This window comes from Orcinus orca, chromosome 6 (genome assembly GCF_937001465.1).
Source record: "Orcinus orca chromosome 6, mOrcOrc1.1, whole genome shotgun sequence".
NCBI lineage: Eukaryota > Metazoa > Chordata > Mammalia > Artiodactyla > Delphinidae > Orcinus > Orcinus orca.
In genome coordinates, this window is record NC_064564.1 from 36,978,826 (window position 1) to 37,004,682 (window position 25,857).

Below are 25,857 nucleotides of genomic sequence, written 5' to 3' on the forward strand. Positions count from 1 at the left end.
CTCTGGATGTTTTATATAAATGAAAATCATATACGATCTTTTGTGAGTGGCTTTTTCTACTTAGCATGTTTTCAAGGTCCCTCCATGTTGTAGCAGATATTAGTACTTCATTTAATTGCCAAATGCTACTCCACTGCATGGATGCACAACATTTATCTGCTCATCTGCTGATGGACATCTGAGTTGTTTCCACCTTTTGGCTATCATGAATAATAGTGTTGTGAGCATTAATGTACAACTTTTTGTGTAGACATATGTTTCCATTTCTCTTGAGTGTATATATACTCCTAATATTAGAATGGCTGGGTCATGTGATAAATCTACATTATACATTTTGAGACACTGCAAGATTGTTTTCCAAAGTAGTTGCATTATTTTATACTTCCACCAGCAGTGTATGAAGGTTCCAGTTTCTCCATAATCTCACCAACACTTGTTACTACCTGTCTTTTTGATTACAGCCATCTAGTGGTTGGGAAGTGGTATCTTTTCGTTTTGATTTGCATTTCCCATGGCACATCTATTTTTTCACATGCTTATTGGCCACCTGTAAATCTTATTCAGAGAAATGTCTAATTTATATAGATCCCTTGCCTATTTTTTCATTGACTTAATTTTTCTTTTTATTGATTCTTAAGGTTTATGTCTAGGTTTTAGAGTTTCATATTTTTAGTTCTTACATTTATGTCACTGATCCATTTTGAGTTAATTTTTGTTTATGATGTGAAGAGGGGGTGGGGGAGGGTACCAAACTTTATTCTTTTGCATGTGGTTATCCAATTGTCCCAGTGTCATTTGTTGAAAATACTTTCCCCATTGAATTGTCTTGGCACTCATGTCAAATATCATCTGACCACAAACATGAGGGATCATTTTTGGATTTCCAATTTTAGTCCACTAATCTATGTCTATCTTTATGCTAGTTCCAAACTCTCTTGATTAATGTAGCACTGCAGTAAGTTTTAAAATCAAGAAGTGTGACTACTTCAACTTTGTTCTTTGCTCCACTAACTTCTAGCTTCCATTCCTGTTGTTGAAATTTGATTACATTGTCTTGATTCTGTGTGTGCAACTTGCTTTTCCCTTTCAAACCTCTTAGGATCTTCTACTTTTCCCCACTATTCTGAAATTTCATGATGATATGCCTTGATAGAAGTCTACTTTCATCCTAATTGTGCTGGGTAACTCTTTACTGGCCCTCTTAACCTGGGTATTTGCTTCATTTCCTTCCAGGAAATCTTCTTAAATGATCAAGTGATATTTTTTTTTGCTTCTATTTTCTGATCTCTATTTCTGGAAAAACTTTTATCAATTTATCCTTCATTTATCTTGTTTATTTATTATTTATCTTTATTAGACAATGGACCTTCTGGACTGATCCTATAGTATTTTTACTTTTTTCCTCCTTATTTTCAACCTGTTCATTTTTATTCTACTTTCTCTAAGATTTCCTCGACTTTATGTTCTATATTTTCTATTTTTTAATGATTTCTGCTCAAATATACTCTTTTTTCCCTTTTTTTAAATAACATCCTATTTTTGTTTTACATATGCATTATTTTTTTTTCATTTTTTTTAAAGGTTTTTGTTTGCTTGCCTGTTTTGGTCTCTTTTATAGGCTAGACATTTCCACCCATGACTATATACTCGGGCTTGAAACTAAAGGACCAAAACCTCATTAAGAGCTCTGTGAATTAGGTTAGGCTTTTCTACCAAACCATTTTATCAGGAGAACTGCTAATACCAATAAATTTAGATTTTGCTGATGTTTTTCTCCATCTCTTGGGTTTGCCAGATTTCCCTAAGAGTCTTCCAAATTCTTAGGTGAAGTGCAATAGCCAGGCTGCACTGTTTTGGAAGCTGAGTAGGCGGGAAAAACAGCTAGAGCTTGACGTGGTGTGCAGGAAAGGGGAGAACAGGTGGTTACAATAAGTATTTAAATTACCACTTAGCTCCCCATAATGTGTACCATTCAACAGTGTCTGGTATCTTCTCAGTTCAGAATCTCTCTGCTCCCCTATTCCAAAGAATAAACTTTTAGTATTCTGAGGCTCAGGAATGTTACCATGGAGAAAATGGGGAGGAAATCTCTGTTTCTAAACAGTTTTCAACCAGTTCTCATCACCATTAATTCTCATCCTCATTTTTAGAGGTACCTGGTATACTAAAAATGAGGCCCTTCAGAGGATCTGCAGTATAAACTGGACTGTATCTTGACTTTCCCTGTCAGTGGCTAAGAACTCAGTTACTTGTGGACAGACAGCTCAATGTCCTTCTGTTTTCTAGCTTCTAAAATTCTGTTGCTATTGTCTTCTTTTCCTTTTTCTCGTTATTGATTATACCTATTTTTTAAAAATATCCAAACACTTACCATTGTTTCATTAAGGTTTCAGAAGGTAAATGCATGTCTTTAATCTACCACTTGAATCAGACGCCTTTTAATTTTTTTCAAAAGAATGACAGGCCTCTTTTTGTTTTTGTTGTTTTGCCCATGCCGCGCAGCTTGTGGGATCTTAGGTCCCCCAACCAGGGACTGAACCCGTGCCTTGAAGCAGTGAAAGCACAGAGTCCTAACCACTGGACCACCAGGGAATTCTCCAAGGCCTCTTGAAACTGAACGTCAGATTTGGAGATACACTTCAAAAGTACCTACCAATTTCAGGCAACATAAGTTTAATTAAATTTTTCATTTCCATTAGCAACTGTTAAAGATGCTTGCATTCTAAAGAGTAAACCAAGCCTCAACCACAGATAACTATAAAAGAATATGGGAAAGAGAAATAAATTTTGACAAGTAGAACATGGAAAATCTCATTGGAAGAAATTATCTGAACATTATTTTGAAGAATTCCACAGACATATAAAAAGAAGTATAGAATTCACAAGCAATACAACAGCATAAACAAACACAAGGAGCAACATGTGCTTCACTGGATCCTCTTCTTGTTTTTTCAACAAAGTTCTAACTCAAGGTCCTGAACTCAGCAAGCCCTGAAGAACCATATCCACTCCTTCAACTTTAATTAGCACTTAACATGAAAATAACTCCAAAACCTGCTCTTCCATCCATTTTCCAGAGCAAAATATGTACTTTGCCGGTGGACTGTTCCATGTCACCGCGTCAAAAACTCCCATTCGTCCTACCTGAGCTGCCTTCCTTAAGCATCTCTTGTTCCCAAACCATTTCTGCCTCCTTCATCTTCAACACTTCACATCCACTGAGTAAATCCACCAGCAAGTAATCCTTGAATCAAGTTTGATTCTTCCTACTTTCTCCCTTTACACCGCTGTTTCCCAGTTCCCACTGATTAAGTAGCTTTTCAATGAGAAGCTAAAATTAATGTTCAGCAATTTCAAGCTTTACACAGTCACTTTGTCACTAGCTGGAGTTGTACTAATATTAAGAAGGCAAAATGAATAACCTGAGACCAAAACTAATCTACACTATGGCTTTATCACCATTTTCTTAGAATAAACATTGCTGGGAAGGCATTCACTTTTTTTTTTATTATAGAACTGTTTAGCTTCATGCTTCAGTTGGATAATTACAAAGTTAAATTAAGTGAGCTTAAACAGTGTTTAACTAAGCACAGAGTGAATACTCCCTAAATTTAAAACTTCACTTGCTTAGTTTATTCAAACCAACTTTATGCAAGCCATCTTCCTAAAGCTTACTCATGAACAGCCCATAAAACCAGAGAAACAGTTGAGAATATACACACAGGTTTGTTTGTTTGTTTGTTTGTTTTTAAGTGCTGACTGATCTGAACTACAGGGAAGCCACAGACCACATGGGCAACTAATGCTCCCATAGCAATTATTATTCTCAGTTATAGACCAGAACAGCCCACAGTAGTCAGGATATGGCAAAAGGAGCATCAGAATAGAGTCATTTGAAAGACTCTTGTTTTGCATCATAATACCCTACTGATACATAACCAACCAACCAAATTATCTGGAAGCAATGTATTTTACAGTGGTTTTCATAAAGTATTCTTGCACTAGATTTCAAAGTATTGAAGAGTTGTAGATATGTTTACCTCTCTGTAAACATGTACTAGATAGCTTGCTATGCATAAAAACCTTTTTCTTTTTAAGGTCCCATGGTTATAGAATGTCACCTAGTCAATCATCTAATAGTCACTTATCTTCCCCTCTCCTGGAGAAAATGGTAATGAATTAATAATGAATTTATAAGTTCAGTATAATTATTATCCATAAAGATAATACTGATTTCCTAAACTAAATTACCTTTTGGACTGCTCCACTACCTAACCTTTGATTAAGAAAAAAAATTCATGGGAAGGGGAATACCACAACTTCTGTCCCTAAAAGGAGGGGAAAGGATGAAAAAGGAAAAGAGTGTGAATCAATAAAACTGGACTTCCTGGTCAGAGGACTAACAACTGTGAAAAACTAATTTTAAAATACAAATATCATCTCATTTTAATGGTTTTAAGGATAACCAAAATTGCTACACACTACTAAAATGCTAACTCAGTTGGAGCTTTTACAATAAAGGTACACTATTCCTTTTATTTTTAAGGCCTAATTCATAAAATCTACTGCCTGTCAACAACGTACCAAGCACTGTAGAGACACGCAAAGAAGAGACTCTGGCCTAATAGTACTAAAAATCTCATGTAAAGACAAAAGGTAAACTATAATATGATATACTAAAAAAATGTAACAAAGGCATGTATGAAGGCAATGAGGCCACAGACGGAATACCTAGGCCTGCCTGGTGGAGTGAGGGAAGACTGTGTAACGGAGCTGATGATCTCTCAAAGGAGTAAAAGGGGAGACGTGATTAAAAAAGAACGATTTACTGCTGACATCACAGCCTGATCACGAGACAGGGTAAAGATTCAGAACCCAAACAGTAAGATACAGGAGATGGCAAACTGGTCTAGAAAAAATTTAAAAAGAAGGTACCATAAACACTCTATATAAGTCTATGGAGCAAAACATTCCAAAGTCTGCATAGACTGACTTAACGGATATTTTAGAACAAATCAAACACTATATATGCTGGATGGGAAAGAACAAAAAAAGAGTAGGAGCAAAACAGACAATTACCTCCTTTTGTAGTATCATTCTGGGCCTGGATGCCATGATGCAATGAATTATGAATGGCAGAAAGAAGATCTGCTGCTTGAACCATCAATTTTTGAGCTTCTGCAACAGCACTGGTCTAGCAAATAAATCACCAAAAACATTCTTACATATTCTTTCACTGAAAGATATACATTAAATAGGAAAATCCTATAAACAATAATGAAATTAAATGCTTGCTGTAATGACATTGGTTTTCACAAACTATTCACTTAATATAGGATGCCCAGATCCTGTTAGGATAGAAATAATTTTTTTACCCATATCTATACATTGTAGGAGCCATTAAAGAACAATAGGAAACATTTCTGGTTTATTCTACTAATCTCATGTTTAAAAAAAAAAAGAGAGATGCAATCAACTAGAAAATGGGAAATTGCAACATTCCTACTAAATCATTCATCAAGGTGAAATTTCAAAAAAACAGAATTACAGAAGTTAGTAAAGGTTGGATCTCTACTTACCACTTATTAACTATTCACAAATTAGTTAGAACTACCAAATTAGTTCTAAATTAATTAGAACTACCAAAATAAAACATTCCATCGAAAACAAAAACACTAAAATTTAGATTATAGTAAATACCCTTACCTCTTTCTTAGTAAAAGCTATAAGCACTGTCAGTAACACTCGAGTAAATTTCACTCTGCTGAATACTGCTAAACACTGTTGGTGCTAAAAAACAAGAAAGGACTAAAAGTTAAAAGATGCAAAGTCTGTCAAAGAAATTTCATTTTAAAATATAGTATTTTAAGTCCTAAATCTCAGTGTTAATAACTTACTATTGAATATATTACAAACACCTTCACTTATAGTCTTTTAAATGTCTGAAATATGAGCTGCAGAAAACATAATAAAACAAAGCCTATTTTATTGAAATAGAAATACATAATAAAGCTTGTGTGTCAAGAGCACTGATTTTTCCCTAAGTCAGGAGTTACACTATTATTTCAAAACTGATTTAATTAGCATTTTTAAAAGGACTGATAAAAAGGTGCTTTAAGCAGAGTCAGAAAATTTAGGATCTTAACAAAGGTTTGACAACTTTTGATACTGTGTAAGTTCTTGAATTCTGCCAACTTTTGGTGGATCATCTGTTAAAAAAAAAAATCATGTTTTTCTTCCTACCTCACAGGAATATTGAAGAGCTTTGAAATCATGTATTTGAAAGAGTTATATTATAATTCTATCAAAATAAATACAAGGGAAATAAACTCCCTTGCAATGTCCAATTTGTAAAGAAATACCTTAAAAAGGGCTTCCATAAATTATAACGTAGTTCATAAAACTACAACATTAACTTCTCTGATATTATCTACCAGAAAATAAGTTCAATTACTTCTAGTTCAACTTCTGGATCTCTTTCTTCTCCCTGTCGACTTCGAGTACTCTAAAATTTTAAAAAAGGTATATTAAAACACACACAAACCTGTAAAAGCATTAGATTACAATTATACAAGGTAAAGCAATAAATTAATTTATTGAATATATGCAAGAATCTATTTGAAGAAAAATATTTGGAAGAAAAAATCTGTATCAATTATTTATTTTCCTATTAATACTATGTACAGAAAGTTCATTTTGATATAAATTATAAAGATCACACAAAAGAATAAGGTATTAAAAACAGCAAAAGCAAAACAATGAAAAGCAGAAGCACATGGTACATAGTACTTCCTGCTTTTAAAAAATCTATTAACTGAAATTCCTGATGCTCTCCAAACTAACCCTGTTAGAAAAAAAAAGTAACCTATACAAAATCACATCATAAAGTCACATGGTAAATACTGATAAGTTCTATACTAAAATGCAAAACATCTTGTTAATACATGTGTTACATATGGTTGACTATTCTGACAAAATTCCAAGGCAGTACCCACAGGAAGATCTGGTAGATTGGGGTTCTAGCCCTGGAGCTGTCACTTACTAATGGCATGCCCTTAATAAGACTCAAGACAGGTTACTTAACTCTTTTCAGCTGTATTTTCTTCATGTAAAAGTACATTTTATTGCCTAATGCACTGAATAACTGTAAATATCTGGTAAGACAATAATGCAAAATTGTTTTGACAACCATGCTGTGTTATACAGGTATAAAAAAATAGAAGAAATGTAACTTTTTTTCATTTTTAATTTCTATGAGAACAAAATCATCAGGATCATCTGGTCAAAGGATGTCATTCATAGAAGGCTTTTAATCAGATTTGAGGAGCTTCCATTTACTGAGCTCTTCTGCTATGTTCTAGATACTGCCCTAACTATTAATGATACAAAGGTGAAGAAGGTAGTCCTTACCTTTGAGGAATTTAAAATTCTAGAATCTTATGCTATTCTTAAAATAGCATACTAAAATTTTAAAACATTGGCAAAAAATTGAAAAAATTTGAAAGGGTTAAATTTTCAACACTTGAAAGTAACACTACTTCACCAGAAACCCCTCTAGCAGTGTTCTAATTCATTACCAAAAAACGGTACAGCATATATAAAGAAAGTTGGTGGTCCTACCTACACTAGCTATTTGTAATTAGCTAAAGTTAACCTGACATTTAGAAGAATATAAATATCCTACACCAAAGAAAAGAGAAAAAAATATATACCTTTACTCTTCTTTGCATGTCATCCTCCACATCTTTTAGCATGCCTAGAAAGAGAGACAATGATTTTAAAAGGAAACAAATCCAAATGTAAAATTTGTGAATTATATTTATAAATGGTTTTACCTGTAACTCGAAGATCTGTCACACTGTTGGCCATTTTAAATCCATAAGTCATTGACTGAAAATCTTCCTATACAGAAAAGCAATAATTAGGCCCTTGAACAGTAGCAAAACCTTTCATTATATTTCTCTTACAAAATCACTATTTGCTAATAAGAAAACAGTAATGGAATGTCACCCTAAATATTGCTATCATACATCCAAGCTATCTTTACAGGCATACCATTAAAACACCACATTCTAATGTTGTCTCTGTCCCCTTAATTTCAATTGCTGTCCTTAGGCTATTTAAACATACTTGCATTTAATATGTTCATTTGCAAAATAATGCTTATGATAATATCACAAATAATTCCCACTTACAAAGAATTCTCACATTCACAGGTGAACAATAAATATGTAATAATTACTATTTGCAAAATTTAAACAAGACTCTTCAAAACTTATTATATGTCATTTTACACACTGTTAGGCTAAAAGGTTAAGTCTTCTCAAACAGAATTACTCAGTGACAGCAAAACCACATTCCCGCTTCTGCCCATTGTAAAGAAAACAAATGATTCATACATGGATTCCCACTCCCAAAATCATTTAAAACACTGCTGGGATATTAGCAAATTAAGTGGTTTGCTGGATTCACTATCAAGAGTTTAATAATATCTGGCTGATTTCAGCTAAGAAGTTAGAAGTTCTACTAAAGGAGTGTTTCTGCCATATTACGATTCTTATAAAAATGTATATAAAAGCCTAATATAATGAAATAACAGATATTCACAGCAGTGGCCAGAACTATAGTGAAATTTCTGGACTCTTAACAAAAACATTCAGTAAGCATGCAATTCATGTCAGGTACTATATCTGACAAACAGAAAGAAGTACAAACAATGTCTCTAGTCTGAAAGAACTCAGGAGAATTGTATGCCTCACAGGACTGGGTCTTTCAAAAGTCTCAGGCTGTAATACAGAGCTATAAACTTACGCTCCAGATGAAGTTTATACTCTATCTCTACTTGGACATCAAACAGGATTCTCAAATTATACATGTCTAAATAGGAACTCTCATAGTGTTTACCACATTGCTAAAAGGCACCCCCATCCCATTACTCAGGCTGAAAACCTGCATTTCAAGTCATCTTGTTTTCCTGAAACCCGTATCAGATCCATCAGAAAACACTGTAGGATCTATCTTCAAATTCTAATCACCAAGTCCGACTCCTTTCACAGCTATCTCCAGTTCAAGGATCCACCATCTCTCACTTCTATAACTGTCTCCAGACAGGTCCCCCACCTTCCACAACTGTCTGCTATATAATTTATTCACCACCAAAGGCCAAAGGGATTGTTTTAAGATAAGCCATTTCATGTCACTTTCTACTCAAAACTTTTCAGGAATTTTCTTCCTCACAGTAAAATCCCAAATTCCCCCATGGCCTCTAAGGCCCTCCACCATGTGGCCCTGGTCTCCCTCTCCAACCCCATTTCCTACCTACCACTCATCTCCATGTTCACTGCACTGCAATCACACAGGCCTTCTTGTTGTCCTTCAAGCATATCAAACACATACTCTTCTCAGGACCTCTGTACCCACTGAAACCCCCTCCCCAAACTGATTTTCTTCAAAAGATTTACAAAGCTCCATCCCTTACTATATTCCAGCCTCTGTTTCAATGTCAATTTCTCATACGAGGGTATACCCTGTGCATTCTCTCTAAAATAGCACCCTCCACCACTTTATATCCCCTTTCCCTACTTTACTTTTCTTCACAGAACTTGTCACCACCTGACATTATATATGTAATTTGTTTACTTACACACTGACTATTTGTCCCAAGGAATGCATAATCTCTGAGCTCAGGGCTTTGTTGTATTCATGCTTTATCTCTAGGGCTTAGAATAGTGCTTGGCACAGAGTACTATTCAAACCTATTTGTTGAAGGAATGATGAGCTACTTCAGGGCGGGGGCCATTTGGCCGTTAACCTTACTAAGAACATCAGGCTGGTTACAAGTTACACTGAGGAGTGGTGGAGACTGTGGCAAATGAGAGAACATACATGTCATCTAAAGGAAGTAGGCCGCTGCTTACCCTCTTATGGTCATGAATGAATACAGCACTAGTTTGGTACAGTCTCCTAGGTTTTCAGAACAAAAACCTAATTTAATGTAAAATCATCAGACTTTTTAATGTTACCAAGTTTTTAAAAATTAAGTAGCCCAACACTGTGTAGAAAAAACAAAACAGGGGGAAAAAAAAGCAACCTGTAAGCCCTATCTGTGGACCCTTAAGTTTGCCAAGAAGACTCTAAGGAAAAGCATTCATCTGGGAGATTATCACAGGTCTGTGTAATAAATACAAACCTCAGTAACAAGAACTTAATCTAAGTCATTGGAGGTCTGAAGCAGAAGAGTTATGTCAACAGATGCTGCCATTAAAATATCACTACTGAAACTCTGTGGACTTAAGGAGGACAAAAATCAAAGTAAACCCAGAGAGACCAGATACTGGATACCACCCAACAGTCCAAGCAGGAGCTGATGGTGAACGGGACTGATACCATAACCAGAAATGATGAGAAGTTGTTGAAATCAGGATATATTTAAAAGGTAAAGCCAACATGATGTGCTGAAGAACTGAATATGAGGTAAACTGTAGTATAATCAAGGGTTTTCGGTCTGAGCAACTGGTAAATTATGATGCCATTTACTCAGATGGGGCAGTTTGGGAGGAGCAGGTTTAAGGGCAGAAATGGAATACAATTTTAACTATATTAAGTTTGTAATTCCTTTGGTCATCCAAGGGAAGATTTCAGGAAGGCACTTGCTTGAGTCTGAAAGTCAGAGGAGGAAATCAGGATTAGAGATATCAATTTGGACTTCATCAGCTTATAGTTGGTATTAAAAGCCACAGAACTAGAGGAAATCAACCCAGAGAGAGCCCAAGAGAACTGGAGATCTACAGGAGCAAGCACAGGAAATGGACTAACCAGTGAGAAAGAAAGAAATCCAACAGATTGTCATAATAGGAAGATAAGAAGAAAGTATTTCAAAAAGTGGTCAGTTGAGTCTAATGAAGCCGACAGGCTGAAGAGGGAGGAGTGAGAACACTGGATTTAGCAAGACGGATATCATTAAGGAGCTTGCTAAAAGCAGTTTCTGTAGTGGTAGAAGAATGTCCAATTGGTGTGGGTGAGAAGAGAATGAAAGAGAAAGTAAAATAATATTAACAGCTCATTCAAGGAGTTTTTGGTACATATAGGGCAGCAGAGAAATGAGACTGTAGATATAAGGAGCCATGGCATCAAGGGAACTGCGGTGTTTTGGTTTTAAATTAAGTCATGTAAAAACATGTTTATATGCCAGTAAGAATAATCTAGTAGCGAAGGATGCAGCAGCAACACAATACAAAGAAAGGGATACTAACTGCAGTAGGCTAGAGGGGAGGGAATCTAGAACACAGTGGAGGGGCTGAGAGCTTAGAATGTCACAGGGATACTTTCGTTTTAACAACAACAGAGTGTGTGGATACCATAACAGGTTAGCATTTGTGATAATAAGAAGATGGGATACTTCTAATTACATCTGACTGTATCTAATATCCCATTATGGTAGAAAGCAAGCTGACAGTGAGAGTTGGCACTGGAGGTCTGAGAAGTAACAGATGGGGAAAAGTTACCTTAGAGACTAGAAAAGCAAGTTTGCTACGGAAGTGTTGTAGGATAGGATTGTCTCTAGTGTTGAGTGCCCATCTGAGACTTGCAGTCCTAAAATTAAAGTGAGAACAGACACACAGATGTGAATTTTCCCCAGCTGCCTTCTGTTGTTTGGGTGCAAGAAAGCAATTTTAGCACTAACTGGGCCATGGAAATGAGAACGTGAGGAAAGTAACAGAGAAAACTAAAGCGACAGCACCTATGAATTGGAGGTCTCTGTGGCACTAAAGGACAGAAGGAATAGGGGAATCCAAGTAAGTGGTATGGATCAAAGGATAGTTTGGTATCCTTTGATATAGTTTGATAGCTTGATATCAAGATTTTAGAGGTGAGTAATTAGTAGGGAAAAAATTTTGTCCATTTCTGAGCAATGGACAAATCATTTTCTGAGCACCCTATGATGGCTGGTATAGGCTAAACACCAGGGATACAATGGTAAAATACTATCACTGCAAATACAGAGCTTATTATCCCAGGGACAGAAGATGTTTTGACAGATAAAGCCCATGTTCTTCACTTGTACTCTACAATATCTTTACAATACTACCAAGATATAACTGCAGAAAATTATAAGGGATATTTAGCATTCTATAAAACACAGCATTTAAAACAATGCAGCCTTGCAAAGAAATTTAGAATAGTAAATACTTACAATCATAACTGTAACAGAACACCCAATATCAGAATTGAATGTGATTTCACCAAAGCAGTAATCTTGATTGTACTAATATTCTAAATAAGTAAAACTGTTTCAATCCCTTCTAAAACTTAATAGTCACAATGTATTAGTTGTGATTTATTACTGCTTTAAACATTCATTTCACAGATAAAATACTTTGCATAAATATTTCAGGGTCTCCTAAAATAATCTGATTCATTCAACTAAAATTTGAGTACCTACCACAGACCAGATACTGGGTAACCTAGTAAGGGTACAAGTAAGGGTAAAACATGAGCACAGATAATTCAGATTAGGACTTGAAACAATTTAAATGTCCACTAGTAAGTGGCTTGTAATTTATTGTACATACAGTGGAATACTACTGCTGCTGCTGCTCCTACAACTACTAATAGCAGCTAATGTTATTAAGTGCTTGTCAGGTGCCAGGCACTGTTCTAAACATTTTACTTGTTAATTTGTTAATCCTCACAATAATGCTCTAAGGTGGGTACTTTTATAAACTACATTTTATAAATGAGGAAACTGAGGCATAGGACGTTTAAATTCTGAAAAACCACAGAGCTAGTAAGCGACAGAGTAAGAACACAAACTTATGTGGTCTCACTCCCCAGAGGCTTTTCTAACTTTTATTCTGAAAAAAATTCAGATTACAAAAATAGTAAAGAGAAGTCCCATATTGCCTTCACCCAAATGATAACATTAAACCACATTTACATTATAATTCTCTATTTTTCTTCCCTGAAACCTTTGAGACTAGGTTGCAGACTATGATACCCCTTTATCTGTAAATGTCAGTGTGATTTTATAAAAACAAAAATCATTCTCTTACAAAACCACAGTACAATTATCAAATCAGGAAACTGACGTCTCTTTAACCTGGAACATTTCTTTTGTCCTTGTCTTTCATGCCCTGACATTTTAGAACAGTACAAGCCAAAGTTATTTTGTGTATGTCCCTCAATATGGGTTTGTCTTACATTTTTCCGAAATTCAAATCAATTTAATATTTGATAGAATATTTGACCTGAATACCACAGAAGTGATGTTATGTCCTTCTTAGATCACTGCATCTGGAGACACATGGTGTTGACTTATCCCATTACTGGTGGTTAATTCTGGCCACTTGGCTAAGATACTAAGTGTCTACACTGTAAACTTATCGTTTTCCCTTTTGTAATTAATAAATGTCTTGTGGGATGATACATTGAGGCTAGGTACAAATCCTGTGTCTCATTACACTTTTGTCTACTAGTTTGAGCATCCTTTGATGATTCATGCCAGAAATAGTTCTTCAAAATCTGTATTCTCAACACGATGCAATGCAAATAAAAACAATGAGGTAGATCTACCTACATGTGCTGGTATGTGCAAAAATCTGTTCTCTATACTCTGTGGGAAAATGTAAGTTGCAAACAGTCTACATAATTCCATCATGTTAAGTAAAATACACACGGGTACATATCATAAAAAACACTTGGAAAGATATACATCAAATGGATAATAGTGTTTACTCTTTGCCAGACAAGCCAAGAACTTTTATAGTTTCATTTATTTACTGTTGTATTAGAAATATGCTTGGCTGCAAGTAAGAGAAAAATCCAACTTAAGTGACTTAAGTGATACAGATTTACAGCATGCCAAATAACATGAACATTAGAATATTAGAAAGTAATCTCTCTTTTGGCTCCACTATCCTAAGCTTTTAGATTTTTACATCTGTCACTTCATGTTCACAAAATGAAGCAGTACCTCCAAACATCACATCCATACTCAAGCAGTATACTACTAAGAGTAAGAGGGAATGCTATAATAATTACACCAGGACAAAAGGTGTCAGGCAGGACTGCTCTATGCAAACCAGCATGTACAGACACTAGCTATGACAGAAGAACATGCTAAAGAACAACAGAGAACAAAACTGAAGTCTGGGGAAGTCAGGAGATTGGGATACAAGTTTATAGATAAGTAAGACTCTGCCCTAAAAGGGTAAGGAGAAGAGAAAAGGCCAAGGGGTCAGAAGCAACATCCTGTGCACAAGCATGGGATAATGAAAGAGAATAACATATAGGACCAGCTGAAGAATAAAATGCCAGGGGAGAAGAAAAAGGTATACAGGCATACCTTATTTTACTGTATTTTACTTTATTTCACTTTGCAGATACTGCATTTTTTAAAAAACAAATAGAAGGTTTGTAGCAACCCTGCATTGTCAGATGATGGTTAGCATTTTTTAGCAATAAGGTATTTTTTAATTAAGGTATGTACATTGTTTTTTTAGACATAATGCTGTTTCACTTAATAGACTACACTATAGTAAATATAACTTTAACATGCACTGGGAAACCAAAAAATTCGTGTGACTCATTTTATCCCAATATTTGCTTTATTGTGGTGGCCTGGAACCATACCTACAATATCTCCAAGGTACGCCTGTCATAAATACCACAATGAAGTATCACCTCACACCCATAAGAATGGTGATCATCAAAAAGGCAAGGGATAACAAATGCTGGCTAGGATGTGGAGAAAAAGTAACCCTTGTGCACTGTTAGTGGGACTGTAAACTGGTTCAATCACTGCAGAGAACAGTATGGAGGTTACCCAAAAAATTAAAATTAGAACTACCATCCAATCCAGCAATCCCATTAATGGGTATATGTATATCCAAAGGAAATGAAAACAGGTAACCAAAGAGACATGCACTCTAATGTTTATTGCAGCATTATTCACAAAAGCCAAGGTATGGAAACAACCTAAGTGTCCATCAATGAATGAATGGATAAAGAAGATGCATATTTATACAATGAATAATATGCAGCCATAAGAAAAAAAGGAAATTCTGCCATTTGCAGCAACATTAATGGACCCTGAGGACATTATGCTAAGTAAGACAGAGAAAGACAAACACTGTATGATCTCTCTCATATGTGGAATCTAAAAAAACCAAAATCGTAAAAGCAAACAGTAAAATGGTGTTTACCAGGGGCTAGGTGTGGGGGAATTGGGGAGATGTTGTTTAAGGGTACAGACTTGCAACTAGTAGATTAGTAAGTCCTAGAAACCTAATATACAGTACAGTGATTACAGACAACAAAACTATTATAAACATTAAACTTGCTAAGAGACTCCATTTTAATTGTTCCCAACACTAGAAGAAATGACAATTATGTAACACAATAGAGGTGTTAGCTAAGGCTACTATGGCAATCATTTTGCAATATAAATGAATCAAATTAATATGCCATACTGCTTAAACTTATACAATGTCATATGCCATATAACTCAATAAAAAAATTAAGAAGTAATAAAAAATGAGTAATAAAATTGGGGCCAGATGATAAAAAGAGATACTCTAAGGGTTTTGAATTTTATCATGTAGGCAGTAGAAACAATGGACTTTTGGTTAAATGTGGTATTTCCTCTTGAAATCATCAGTAAAGGAATGAAAATTTTGAATTCCAAAGAACAAGGAAGACAGAATGGAAGACAACATTCAAGACACATAAGGCAATTTTTGGAAGATGCCAAGTAATTGGACAAAAAGAGAAGCCACTGCAATGAGAAGCCTGCACACAGCAACGAAAAGTAGCCCCTGCTCGCTGCAACTAGAGAAAGCCCGCGCGCAGCAACAAAGACCCAACACAGCCAAATATAAAATAAATTTAAAAAAAAAAAGAAAAAGATGTGGGGCTAGAGGAATAAGAAGCTGGATGTCTAAGAAAGGAGCTCTTAGACTCCCATCCTCACTGTGCACAGCAAAGTGATATGCCTATCATTTTATTCCCAGCACTTGCCACAATGTTCAGCGTATGCTAATGAAATCAATAAACAGATAGTACAGATTAAGGATAGGCAAATTTTTTCTTAAAGGGCCAGGTTATATATATTTTATGCTTTGCAGACCAAGTGGCAAAACAGAGAATACTGAGTAGGCACTTACATAACTATATAAATGTAACCATTTAAAAGGAAAGAAAATATTCTTAGCTCAAGGACCATAAAAGACACAGGCAGCAGGGCTGGTCTGCAGGCTGTAGTTTGCCAAGGACTTTCTGAGGGTTTAGATGCAGGGTACGGGAGAAAGAGAAGAGTTAAGGATGATGCCCAGGTTTTTGGTCTGCGCAACTAGAAGAATGGAGTTCCATTTGCTAAGATTGAGAAGACTACAGAAGAAAGAAGTTGGAAGCAAGGGGAAAACCAGCAGCTTCATTTTGGAAATGTTATGTATGACATCCTAGTGAGAATGTAGAATAGGCAGCAGCATATATGAATATGACATTTAGGGAACAAGCCTAGGTTAAGAATATAAATTTGGCCTCATTAGCAGAGACAGAATTTAAAAATATGAAACTGCATGAGATCATCAAGAGTATAGATAAAGAAGTGTAAAAACTGAGCCTGAGTCACACCAATGTTTAGAGCTGTGCGCCACATAACTACCGAGCACTTGAAATGAGACTAGTTCAAACTAGGATGTGCTGTAAGTGTAAAATACATACCAGATTGAGAATATTCAGTAGAAAAAAAAGAATTCAAAATATTTCATTAATATTTTTTCCCCAAAATATCTGGACCAATTTATTCTCTCTCCAACAGTGAAAAAAAGTATCCATTTTGGGACTTCCCTGGTGGTCCAGTGACTAAGACTCCGTGCTCCCAATGCAGGGGGACCGGGTTTGATCCCTGGTCAGGGAACTAGATCCCGCATGTCACAACTAAAAGATCCTGCGTGCCACAACTAAGACCCGGCACAGCCAAATAAATAAATAAAGATTAAAAAAAAAAAAAAAGAACTGTCCATTTTATTGCTCTGTTGCAAGCTTCAGGTTGTCTCAAATTTATACCCATTTATTTCACAGGCCAAAAAAATGATATCTAGTTTTAACATGCATTTTTGGATCATTAGTGAGTTGTTTAAAAAAATTCTTTTCCCACAATTTTGTAAGCCATATGCATTTCCTGTTTTGTAAATTGTCTCTTCCCCCACTTCTAAGGTCCAGTGGCAGGCAGATAATACCCTACAATTAGTGTCTTGTCCAGCTTTCCATAGAAGTGGGTAGTAATATTAAATAAAAAAGATGTGATAGTACTATGGATTGGTATCCTCCACACAGGATACCCTATGCAGCTAGGGTCATTAATATTTTTAAACTGATTATATATTGAAGTATTATTTAAGATATATTGGGCTAAGTAAATGTTATTAAAATTAACTTTACCCATGGTTACTAGAACATTTTAAATTATGTATGTGGCTTGCATTATATTCCTATTGGATACTGCTGGTTTAGAGAATGAGATGACAAACAAGAACAACCAGTAAGATGAGAAACCAGAAAATAATTTGTTTCAAAGATGGAGTGATCAACTATGTCAAAATCTTCTGATAGGTCGAGTTTAAGACCAAACATTAACCACTGGGTTTACCAACACTGAGATGTTTGATGACCATAATGTCACAATTTTGGTGGAACACGTGTTCAAAGCCTGACTGGAGTGGATTCAACAGAGAAAAGAGGACAGTGGGTATGAACACCTCTTAAGGATACTGGCTGAAAAGAAGAACTGAGGTATGGGCAGAAGCTGAAGGACAAGACTATGCCATGAAATGGTATTTCTGAGATTGAGTAACATGAATAAAGCATGTTTGTATGCTGATAGGAATGATCCAGTAGAGCAGCAAATTCATTACTCAAGGGATAAAGGTGAGAATTGGTAGGCCAATGTCTTTGAATATAAGACTGAGTATGGAATCTAAGGCGCAAGCAGAAGGGATCACTCTTAGGAGCAGAGAAAGTTCATCTACATAACAGAAGGGCAGCAGAAAAGAGGTCACATATGCAGGTAGGTGGGAAGACTGCTTCCGTTTATTCAGTGCAATAGAAAGGCAGGTCATTTGCTTCAAGTGAGGATGGTCAAAGTGCTAGAAGTTTGAGGGGAGTGGAGTGAATGAACTAGGGAGATGTAATGATTGCTAGGGAGCACTGAGGGCCTACATGCAGTTACTGGTGATGAAATGGTAGTAGGACCAATCAGTGGAAATGCATTTTTTTCCAGTCACACTGAGATGTGCAGGTAGGCAAAGGGTTAGATTCAACTAGAATTGAGGTATAACAAGGCAAGAGAGGAAGGGAGCTGAAAGTAAATGCAAGGGAATGACTGTAATAAAGGATGATTATACTTAAATTTGGAAAAGAGGGTCAAGAGGTTAATAACAATGAAGCAATGATATAAATAAACTGAAGTCCAAATAGGAGTGAAGAACTCTAGGAATCAGAACACAAGTAATTTAGAAACAGAGGTGGTGGTCTAAGAACGGGATGCTTCAAACTTCAAAGATCATTAAGGGGTTTCAAAGACTAATCTAAGGTATGGTCATTAAAAAGAGAAATCCTAAATGCTTCTAAAGAGAAAAATGAGTCGCATATTAAGAATCAGGATGGTAACACTGGGATTACAAATCAGTGGAACAATGCCTTCAAAATGCTGAGGATGTTATTTTCCAGCCTAGAAATCCATTACAGCCAAACTATCAATCAGGTGTGAGGGCAGGGAAGACATTTTCAGACATGCAAGGTCTCAAAGAAAAATTCCCTCCCTGTCTCCCCGAAGAAACTGACGACACTGCACAAAGTAATAAACTAAGAACAATAAAGGCACGAGATCCAGGTAACTAGGGATCTAACAAAAAGAGAGGGAAATGGAATTCCCAGGAGAATGGTGCAGAGAAACCTGGGATGACAGCTGTGCAGTGGGCCTAGAAAGCAACTGACCCAGCCTGAAGCTAGAGAACAAAGAACTTCAAGAAGAGCATTTCAAAACAAAAATTATAAATTACCTGATATATATAGATATAGATGTTTATTACACGATGAAATATACGGATTACCTGATGTGTTTAATAATAATGGGAAAGGAAGAATTAAGGAAAAGTACACATAAAACTAAGCAAACCAAAAAGAAGAGGTAGTTATTACCATCAAGAAAAAAAAATTTGTATGAGGAAAAAAAAGCATACACTACTCTGGCTCATCTGTCATTAATATATATACAATCACAATAATGTTAGAATTGAATGATTTAACCACAAAGTGAATTACTATTTGAAGTGAGGAGGAGGTAATGTATGAATGCTAAACATATGCTAAAAATGTGCTGCTATACTATAGTTAAAAACTGATAAACCCTTAAACCCAGAAACTAGAATACAAGCCTATTATACAGAAACACAGAAGCAGATAGTAGAAAAAGGGTAAAATAATTGAATATTATTATGAATGGATAAGGAAAGAGCAGAGCACTATTATTTTTTCATTGTAAGTCTTGTGGGCTATTCGATTTTGTATACTATGTACAAGTATTATTACTTTTATTAAAATACACACCCTAGTGAAAACTTTCAAATAGCAAAACTGAACATGACCAGATTACCTTTAAGAAGATAACTGATGGTCAAGTGGAGAATGGACTAGAGGGAAAAGACTAGGCCAGAAAGTAGAGTTCAGAAACTCTCACAGGACCCTAACCTAAAGCTGACAGAGGCATGAACTAAAGCAGGAACAATGAGAGGGAAGGAAAAACAGTGCCCAGATTCAAGACACTTGCAAGGTAAAAGGATCTGGATGTTGGAGGTTAAAAAAAGTAATCAAAGATAACACTAAAGACACCATTTTACAAGATACAGATCCAAGAGGAAAAGCCACCTGATGGGGGAACTGTGGTCCCCATTTGCACGTGAGCAAGATATCGAGAAAGAAACATCTTTAGGCAACTGAAAACGTCTCCAGTTCAGGAGTAAAAACAAAGCAGAGACAAAATACATAATCATTTAGGAACTTCTGAAGCATCCATTTCAAACAAGCAAATTATTTAAGTCGCTCTTATTTATTCATCACCAGGCCTCTTAAGGATTTTACTAGATCAATTTTTTTTTTTAATTATTAAAACTGAGACAAATTTATCTGGAAAATCTGAAAAGTTTAGCAAAACAGGAAAAATATCATCTTTCCAGCCTAGGAGCTAACTTATGTTTCTTTTCAGTTTTCTTTATTTTTACATAATTGATTACATTGTGTGCTGCCTTCTTAATCTTTTAAAGTATGCCTTTTTCCATGATATTACTTTGTCATCACTATATATTCATTACACGTAATCAATTATGTGTAATAAAGTAACCATAATTTATTTCAACCATAACACTAATGGTGGCATTTTGATTGATACCAATTTTCACTGTTAAAAACACTGATTAATGTATTTGGGTATAAAGCGTCCACATTTCTAATAATTTCTTTAAGGCTGAGTTCTAAAGGTGAACTAAGTAGTTTAAATGGTGTCAATATGTTTAAGACTCTTGATATATACACTGCTAAACTGTTTTCCTAAACAGCTATGCTAATGCATACCCCCCACTATTAAAAAAAAAAATGTTCCAACATATTGCATCCTTACCAACATTGAATATTCTCATTTTAAAAACTTTGTAGATGAAAAGTGAACTGATTATTACTTTGTTTTTCTTGGATTACACTGAGCCTAAATTTTTACAATATTATGGCCATTTGATAACCTTCCTCTATGAATGGGCTATTTATTTTACTGCGCATTTATTCATTCAGGTATTAGTGTTATGCTTTATTTGAATGGGATCTTAATACATAAAAATTGATTATTTTGTTGTCTATATTTTTCCTAGGACTTTTTTCTATCAGTTTTCTTCCTATTAGTCCTTTCCTTTAGGATTTCTCCCATCTCTTAGTAAGTTCTTCATCCAGAGACTATACAGAAATTTGATTAATTACTTCTATCATAAAAAAATTTTTTTAGTTTATTTAAAAAGAAAGTAATACATGCATATAATAAAAATTCCAATAGTAAAAACAAGTATATACCCTGACCCTCAAATACCCTAGTTATCTTCTTGTGTATGAAGATTTAACTACCTATCTCTTTAGAAAAAAGAAAACAAAAACAGTAGCAAGCTACTCATGCTTTTCTACACCTGACTTATTTTACATTAATTTGGAGATCTAATCTCATCTGTGTAAGTAAGCCTACCTCCTCCTTTGTAAAGGTTACACAGCACTTACTTGGCTGCATGAATGTAGTGTCATTTAATGAGTCTCCTACTGATGGACATTAGCTTCCAGACTTTAGTTACTACAATTAATGTCCTTGTACGTAGACCTTTGGGGATAAGCACAAATATATTTATAGGCTAAATTCCTAAAAGTGAAACTGCTGAAACAAGACATGCATTTTAAGTCACAGATATTACCAAACTGCTCTTTTAAAAAGTTGTATGAATTTACACTCCCATCAAAAAATGTACGAATCTTGCTTATAATGGAATCCTGTCCTAACTAATAAATGTGGAAGAAGTGCTAGAGTTCAAAATCATCATTTTGCAGCCAACACAGTCAAGATTAATCCAAGCAAGTACCATGAATGGATACTAAATATACAGGGAGAGACTTTAATGAGCAGGGTATTTATATGATCTTAAAGTGTTTCCCTACAGATTGCTTATTATGTATGCAAGGTTAGATATAGTAACCATATGGGAATGTAAACTGGTACAGCCACTATGGAAAACAGTATGGAGGTTCCTCAAAAAACTAGAGTTGCGGGCTTCCCTGGTGGCACAGTGGTTGAGAGTCCACCTGCCGATGCAGGGGACACGGGTTCGTGCCCCGGTCCGGGAGGATCCCACGTGCCGCGGAGCAGCTGGGCCCATGGGCCATGGCCGCTGGGCCTGCGCGTCCGGAGCCTGTGCTCCGCAACGGGAGAGGCCACAACAGTGAGAGGCCCACGTACCGCAAAACAAAAACAAAAACAATGTAAATCAACTATACTTCAGTAAAATAAAAATTTTTTTAAAGTAACCATATAGCAATCAGAAAACGCTTTGATGGGGTGATAAAATCACATCACCATTGAGGGGCAGATGGACACTGTATGCCTCAGATGTGATACCATAAGAAGGATACAACATCACTCACATCATATGCCAGCCAGTACTGCATAATACAAATCTAATCGTGAAGAAAGAACAGACAAACCCCAAGTGAGGAACATTCTATTAAAAAAGGGAAAGTAGGAGAGGGCTGCATTTTCCAAAAATATCACTGTCATTAGAGACAAAAGGATAAGGAACTGTTGTAGATTAAAGGACACTAAAGAGATATGCAGCTAAATGAAGGACATGATCCTAGACTGGATCCCATACTGTAGGGAAAGATAAGGACATTACTGAGTCAACTGATAGAAATGGAACATGGGTAATGGATTGGTATTATAGATTTACTGAGGTTGATAATTGTGCTGTAGTTGTGTATGAGAGTGCCGTTTTCCTTACAAGGTGCATACTGATGTGTCTCAGGGAAGAAGATCATAATGTACACAACTTACTCTGCAATGATTCAGAAAAAAAATACATATATACATACATGCATGAGAGAAAAACTGAAAAAACAAATGAGATAATAGGTTAATAGCAGGTGAATCTGGGTGTTCTTTGTGCAGTTACTGTAACTGCTATTATTTGGAAAATATTTCCAAATAAACTTTTTTTTAAAGATTAAAAAGAGGGAAACAATGACTATTCATATCCTACACACACACACAGAGCATGTGAGTGCCTGTTACAGGTAGAACATGGTGTCTCACAGTTTTAATTTGCATTTCTAAAGTGAGGTTAAGCATCTTATGTTTAATGGTCATTTTATTTCCGTAAACTGTCTTCCGATTTTTAAATAACTTTTTACACCTGAAATATTTTTTCTATCTACAATTTACTTTGATGTTGTTATAAACTGAATGTTTGTGTCCCCCCCAACTCCCAAATTCATATGTGAAATTCTAATGCCCAATGTGATAGTTATTTGGAGGTGAGGTCTTTGGAAGGAACGCACAGAGTTGTTTAACAAAAAGTCACAAGGCTTAAAAAAAAATAAAAAAGAGGGGGAACCTATAGATCGAGACTTAAGACGTATCAATCAACTGCAATAAACAGACTGAATGTGTCCCATCAAATTTTATATGTTGAAACCTAACCTTCAATGTGATGGTACTGGGAGATGGAGCCTTTAGGAGGTGATCAGGTCATGAGGCTGGGGCCCTCATACATGGCATTAGTGTTCTTATAAAAGAGACTCCAGAGAGCTCCCCACCCCTCCTTCTGCCATGTGAGGCCACAGTGCAAAGATGAACCAGGAAGCAGGCCCTCACCAGGCACCAAATCTGCTGTTGCCTTGATCTTACACTTCTTAGCTTCCAGACTATGGGAAATAAATTATTGTTTATAAGCTACCCAGTCTATGGTATGCTGTCATGGCAGCCTAAATGGACTAAGGCAGATGTAAAATGCTGATGAAGTAATTTTCAAGGGTACTAACTAATTGTTCCAGTACTATTTGGTAAAAAAAATCCTTTTTCTGTCCCACTGATTTTTTATGTCTTTTTGGGTATACTTTGAGAATGTACTTAAAATAATTTGTATGACTCTTCTCACTTTTTAACTCAAACTAATCTTTTAAAAAATTCCATCCAAATGGATAAGACTTTCCATGATATCCATATCAATTCAAATATGTAGCTAAATAACCAATGAGTATATAAGAAGGACACAGTATTTCAAAAACAACTCATAAGCTACACATTCAAATGTGAAAATCACATTAGGCATATATTTCATTATTCTCATATACATAATATAAATTTAGAAAAGCTTTACACTGAACCATTGCTGAAGCCTAAGATATTTATTCTGTATCAGTAACAGTGTGAAAAATAAAACCAGTTTCAACAAAGGAAAGAATTAAACAAAAATAATTACTTATCAATAGTTTCAAATGCTATCACATCTCCCCTTAAAATATCAGTATCTGAAATCTTTTTTTTATGATAAGGAGAAAAAATCTTTCTATGTCTAAAATGCACAACACTTCCTCAGGCTGAGGTACTTATTACTAAGTGGAAGAAAACGTTTATATTCTAAATTATTCTTCATAACTTTGTTTTCCTTAGCTCCCTCTTATCCAAAGACTGAGATTAACTTCCGTGTTATAATTTATAAGAGACCTGAGGGACGAGGCTATCTCTTCTATTTTCTTTGTGAATCCCCACAACATCCAAAATAAAGTACGTCTGTACGTAACGGATATTCAATAAATGGTACTGACAAAAGGAACACACATTAAGATGAACACACATTAAGATGAAGATTTCTCTTTCTTGGAGAAAACTGGATTGTTTTAGCCAATATATTTGTAAACATCAACAGCATATTACTTTAAAAAACTATTTTTAACTATAAATGTTGACAAAAAAATACATATCACACAATCATTTAAATACTTCACAGTGAATAAGGCAGTCAATGAGCTTCAGGAATTTTTGTATTACAAAATCTTACCTCTTCAAAAACAGCAGCTTTATTTACTTTTTCCCTTGCAATGTCACAGATTTTCAAGATACCCAGAGCAAAAGCTTTCATGGCAGGATCTTCTATAAAGTCTGGATTATGAATGTAAAGGCACGTAAATACTGTCTGTGCCAAGGAATGGCCTTCTAACCATGTTATCTATAAAGAAATAAAAGAACACACATGTTTAAGGTGATACACAGAGTCTGAAAAGTCTGATCCAACAGTCAAAGGCCAGAGTGCCACAGGCCCAAATAAATATGATTAATCACAAGATTTAAAAGATGATTAAAAGGAAGGTCAGAAAAGACAAAGTACAGTTAGAATTCACTTTCATTAACTAAAGTCTTTCAAGAATTAAAAACATGATTACCTTAAAGTAATAGATATGGGAAGCATTCTTTTATATAATTGTTGCAAATATTCGGAGATTAATGAAATTACAGGGCCTCCTTACATCACATCCAAAAGCTATCAGTTCTACAAAGCAGTCAATAAAAACCTATGAAATTAAGGAATTCACAACTTTATAGCTAACCCGGTTCTTAGCCACTCATTCAACTCTTCTTTTTCATCCCAACTATTACTAACCCAGTCAAGTGCATCACATCTTACCTAGATTACTACAAGAAACTATGCAACTATTTCCCTGCCTCCCACCTCTACTTCAGTACCCCCACTCAGAGGAGAGGGATCTTTCTAAAACACAAAAATAATCAGGCAACACTATTTTGAGTGACTACCATGAGGCAAGTGCCATGTGCTAGAAGCTAGAAGAACAGCAGCCAAAACTGAGTAATCATGACATCTAAGTACTATGCTAGGTATTTTCATATATCTTATCTCATTTTTTCCTAACACTTTGAGGAAGGCGGTATTTTTCTCATCTTACATATAAAGAAATAGTCAGAGAGTGTAAATAATTTGTCCAAGTTTATTTAGTTATAACTTACACTAAGTCCAAGAATTCTGCAATAGAGCAAAATAAAAAATGCTACATTACAAAATGAGAAAAGCACATGAAAACTGCTCCAATTAAGATGTGTATTTTGCGTTACTAGTGTGCAGAAGACTTTCCAGACTGCAAACCATCTGCCTATTAAAGTTCAAACTTAGATACAGCCCCGAGTCTCATAGAATTGTTCCTCAACTTTGACAAAAATTCTCCTCCTTGCCTCCTTTTATCCTATTCCACTAGGACAGTAAATGG

The 25,857-nt window shown here is 35.4% G+C and overlaps 1 protein-coding gene across 4 annotated transcripts in view; it reads right to left on the reverse strand.

The window, feature by feature from the left end:
* NAA35 (N-alpha-acetyltransferase 35, NatC auxiliary subunit) overlaps positions 1-25,857 on the reverse strand; it is an 86,593-nt gene that overhangs the window by 46,228 nt on the left and 14,508 nt on the right. For all 4 annotated transcript variants that reach the window (XM_049710900.1, XM_033411426.2, XM_033411427.2 and 1 more), the window contains 6 exons: positions 24,639-24,806; positions 7,836-7,902; positions 7,713-7,756; positions 6,455-6,505; positions 5,707-5,790; positions 5,080-5,194 (listed from right to left, as the gene is read on the reverse strand). In XM_049710900.1, coding sequence (XP_049566857.1) covers positions 5,080-5,194; positions 5,707-5,790; positions 6,455-6,505; positions 7,713-7,756; positions 7,836-7,902; positions 24,639-24,806 — 529 coding nt within the window. The remainder of the gene's footprint in view (positions 1-5,079; positions 5,195-5,706; positions 5,791-6,454; positions 6,506-7,712; positions 7,757-7,835; positions 7,903-24,638; positions 24,807-25,857) is intronic.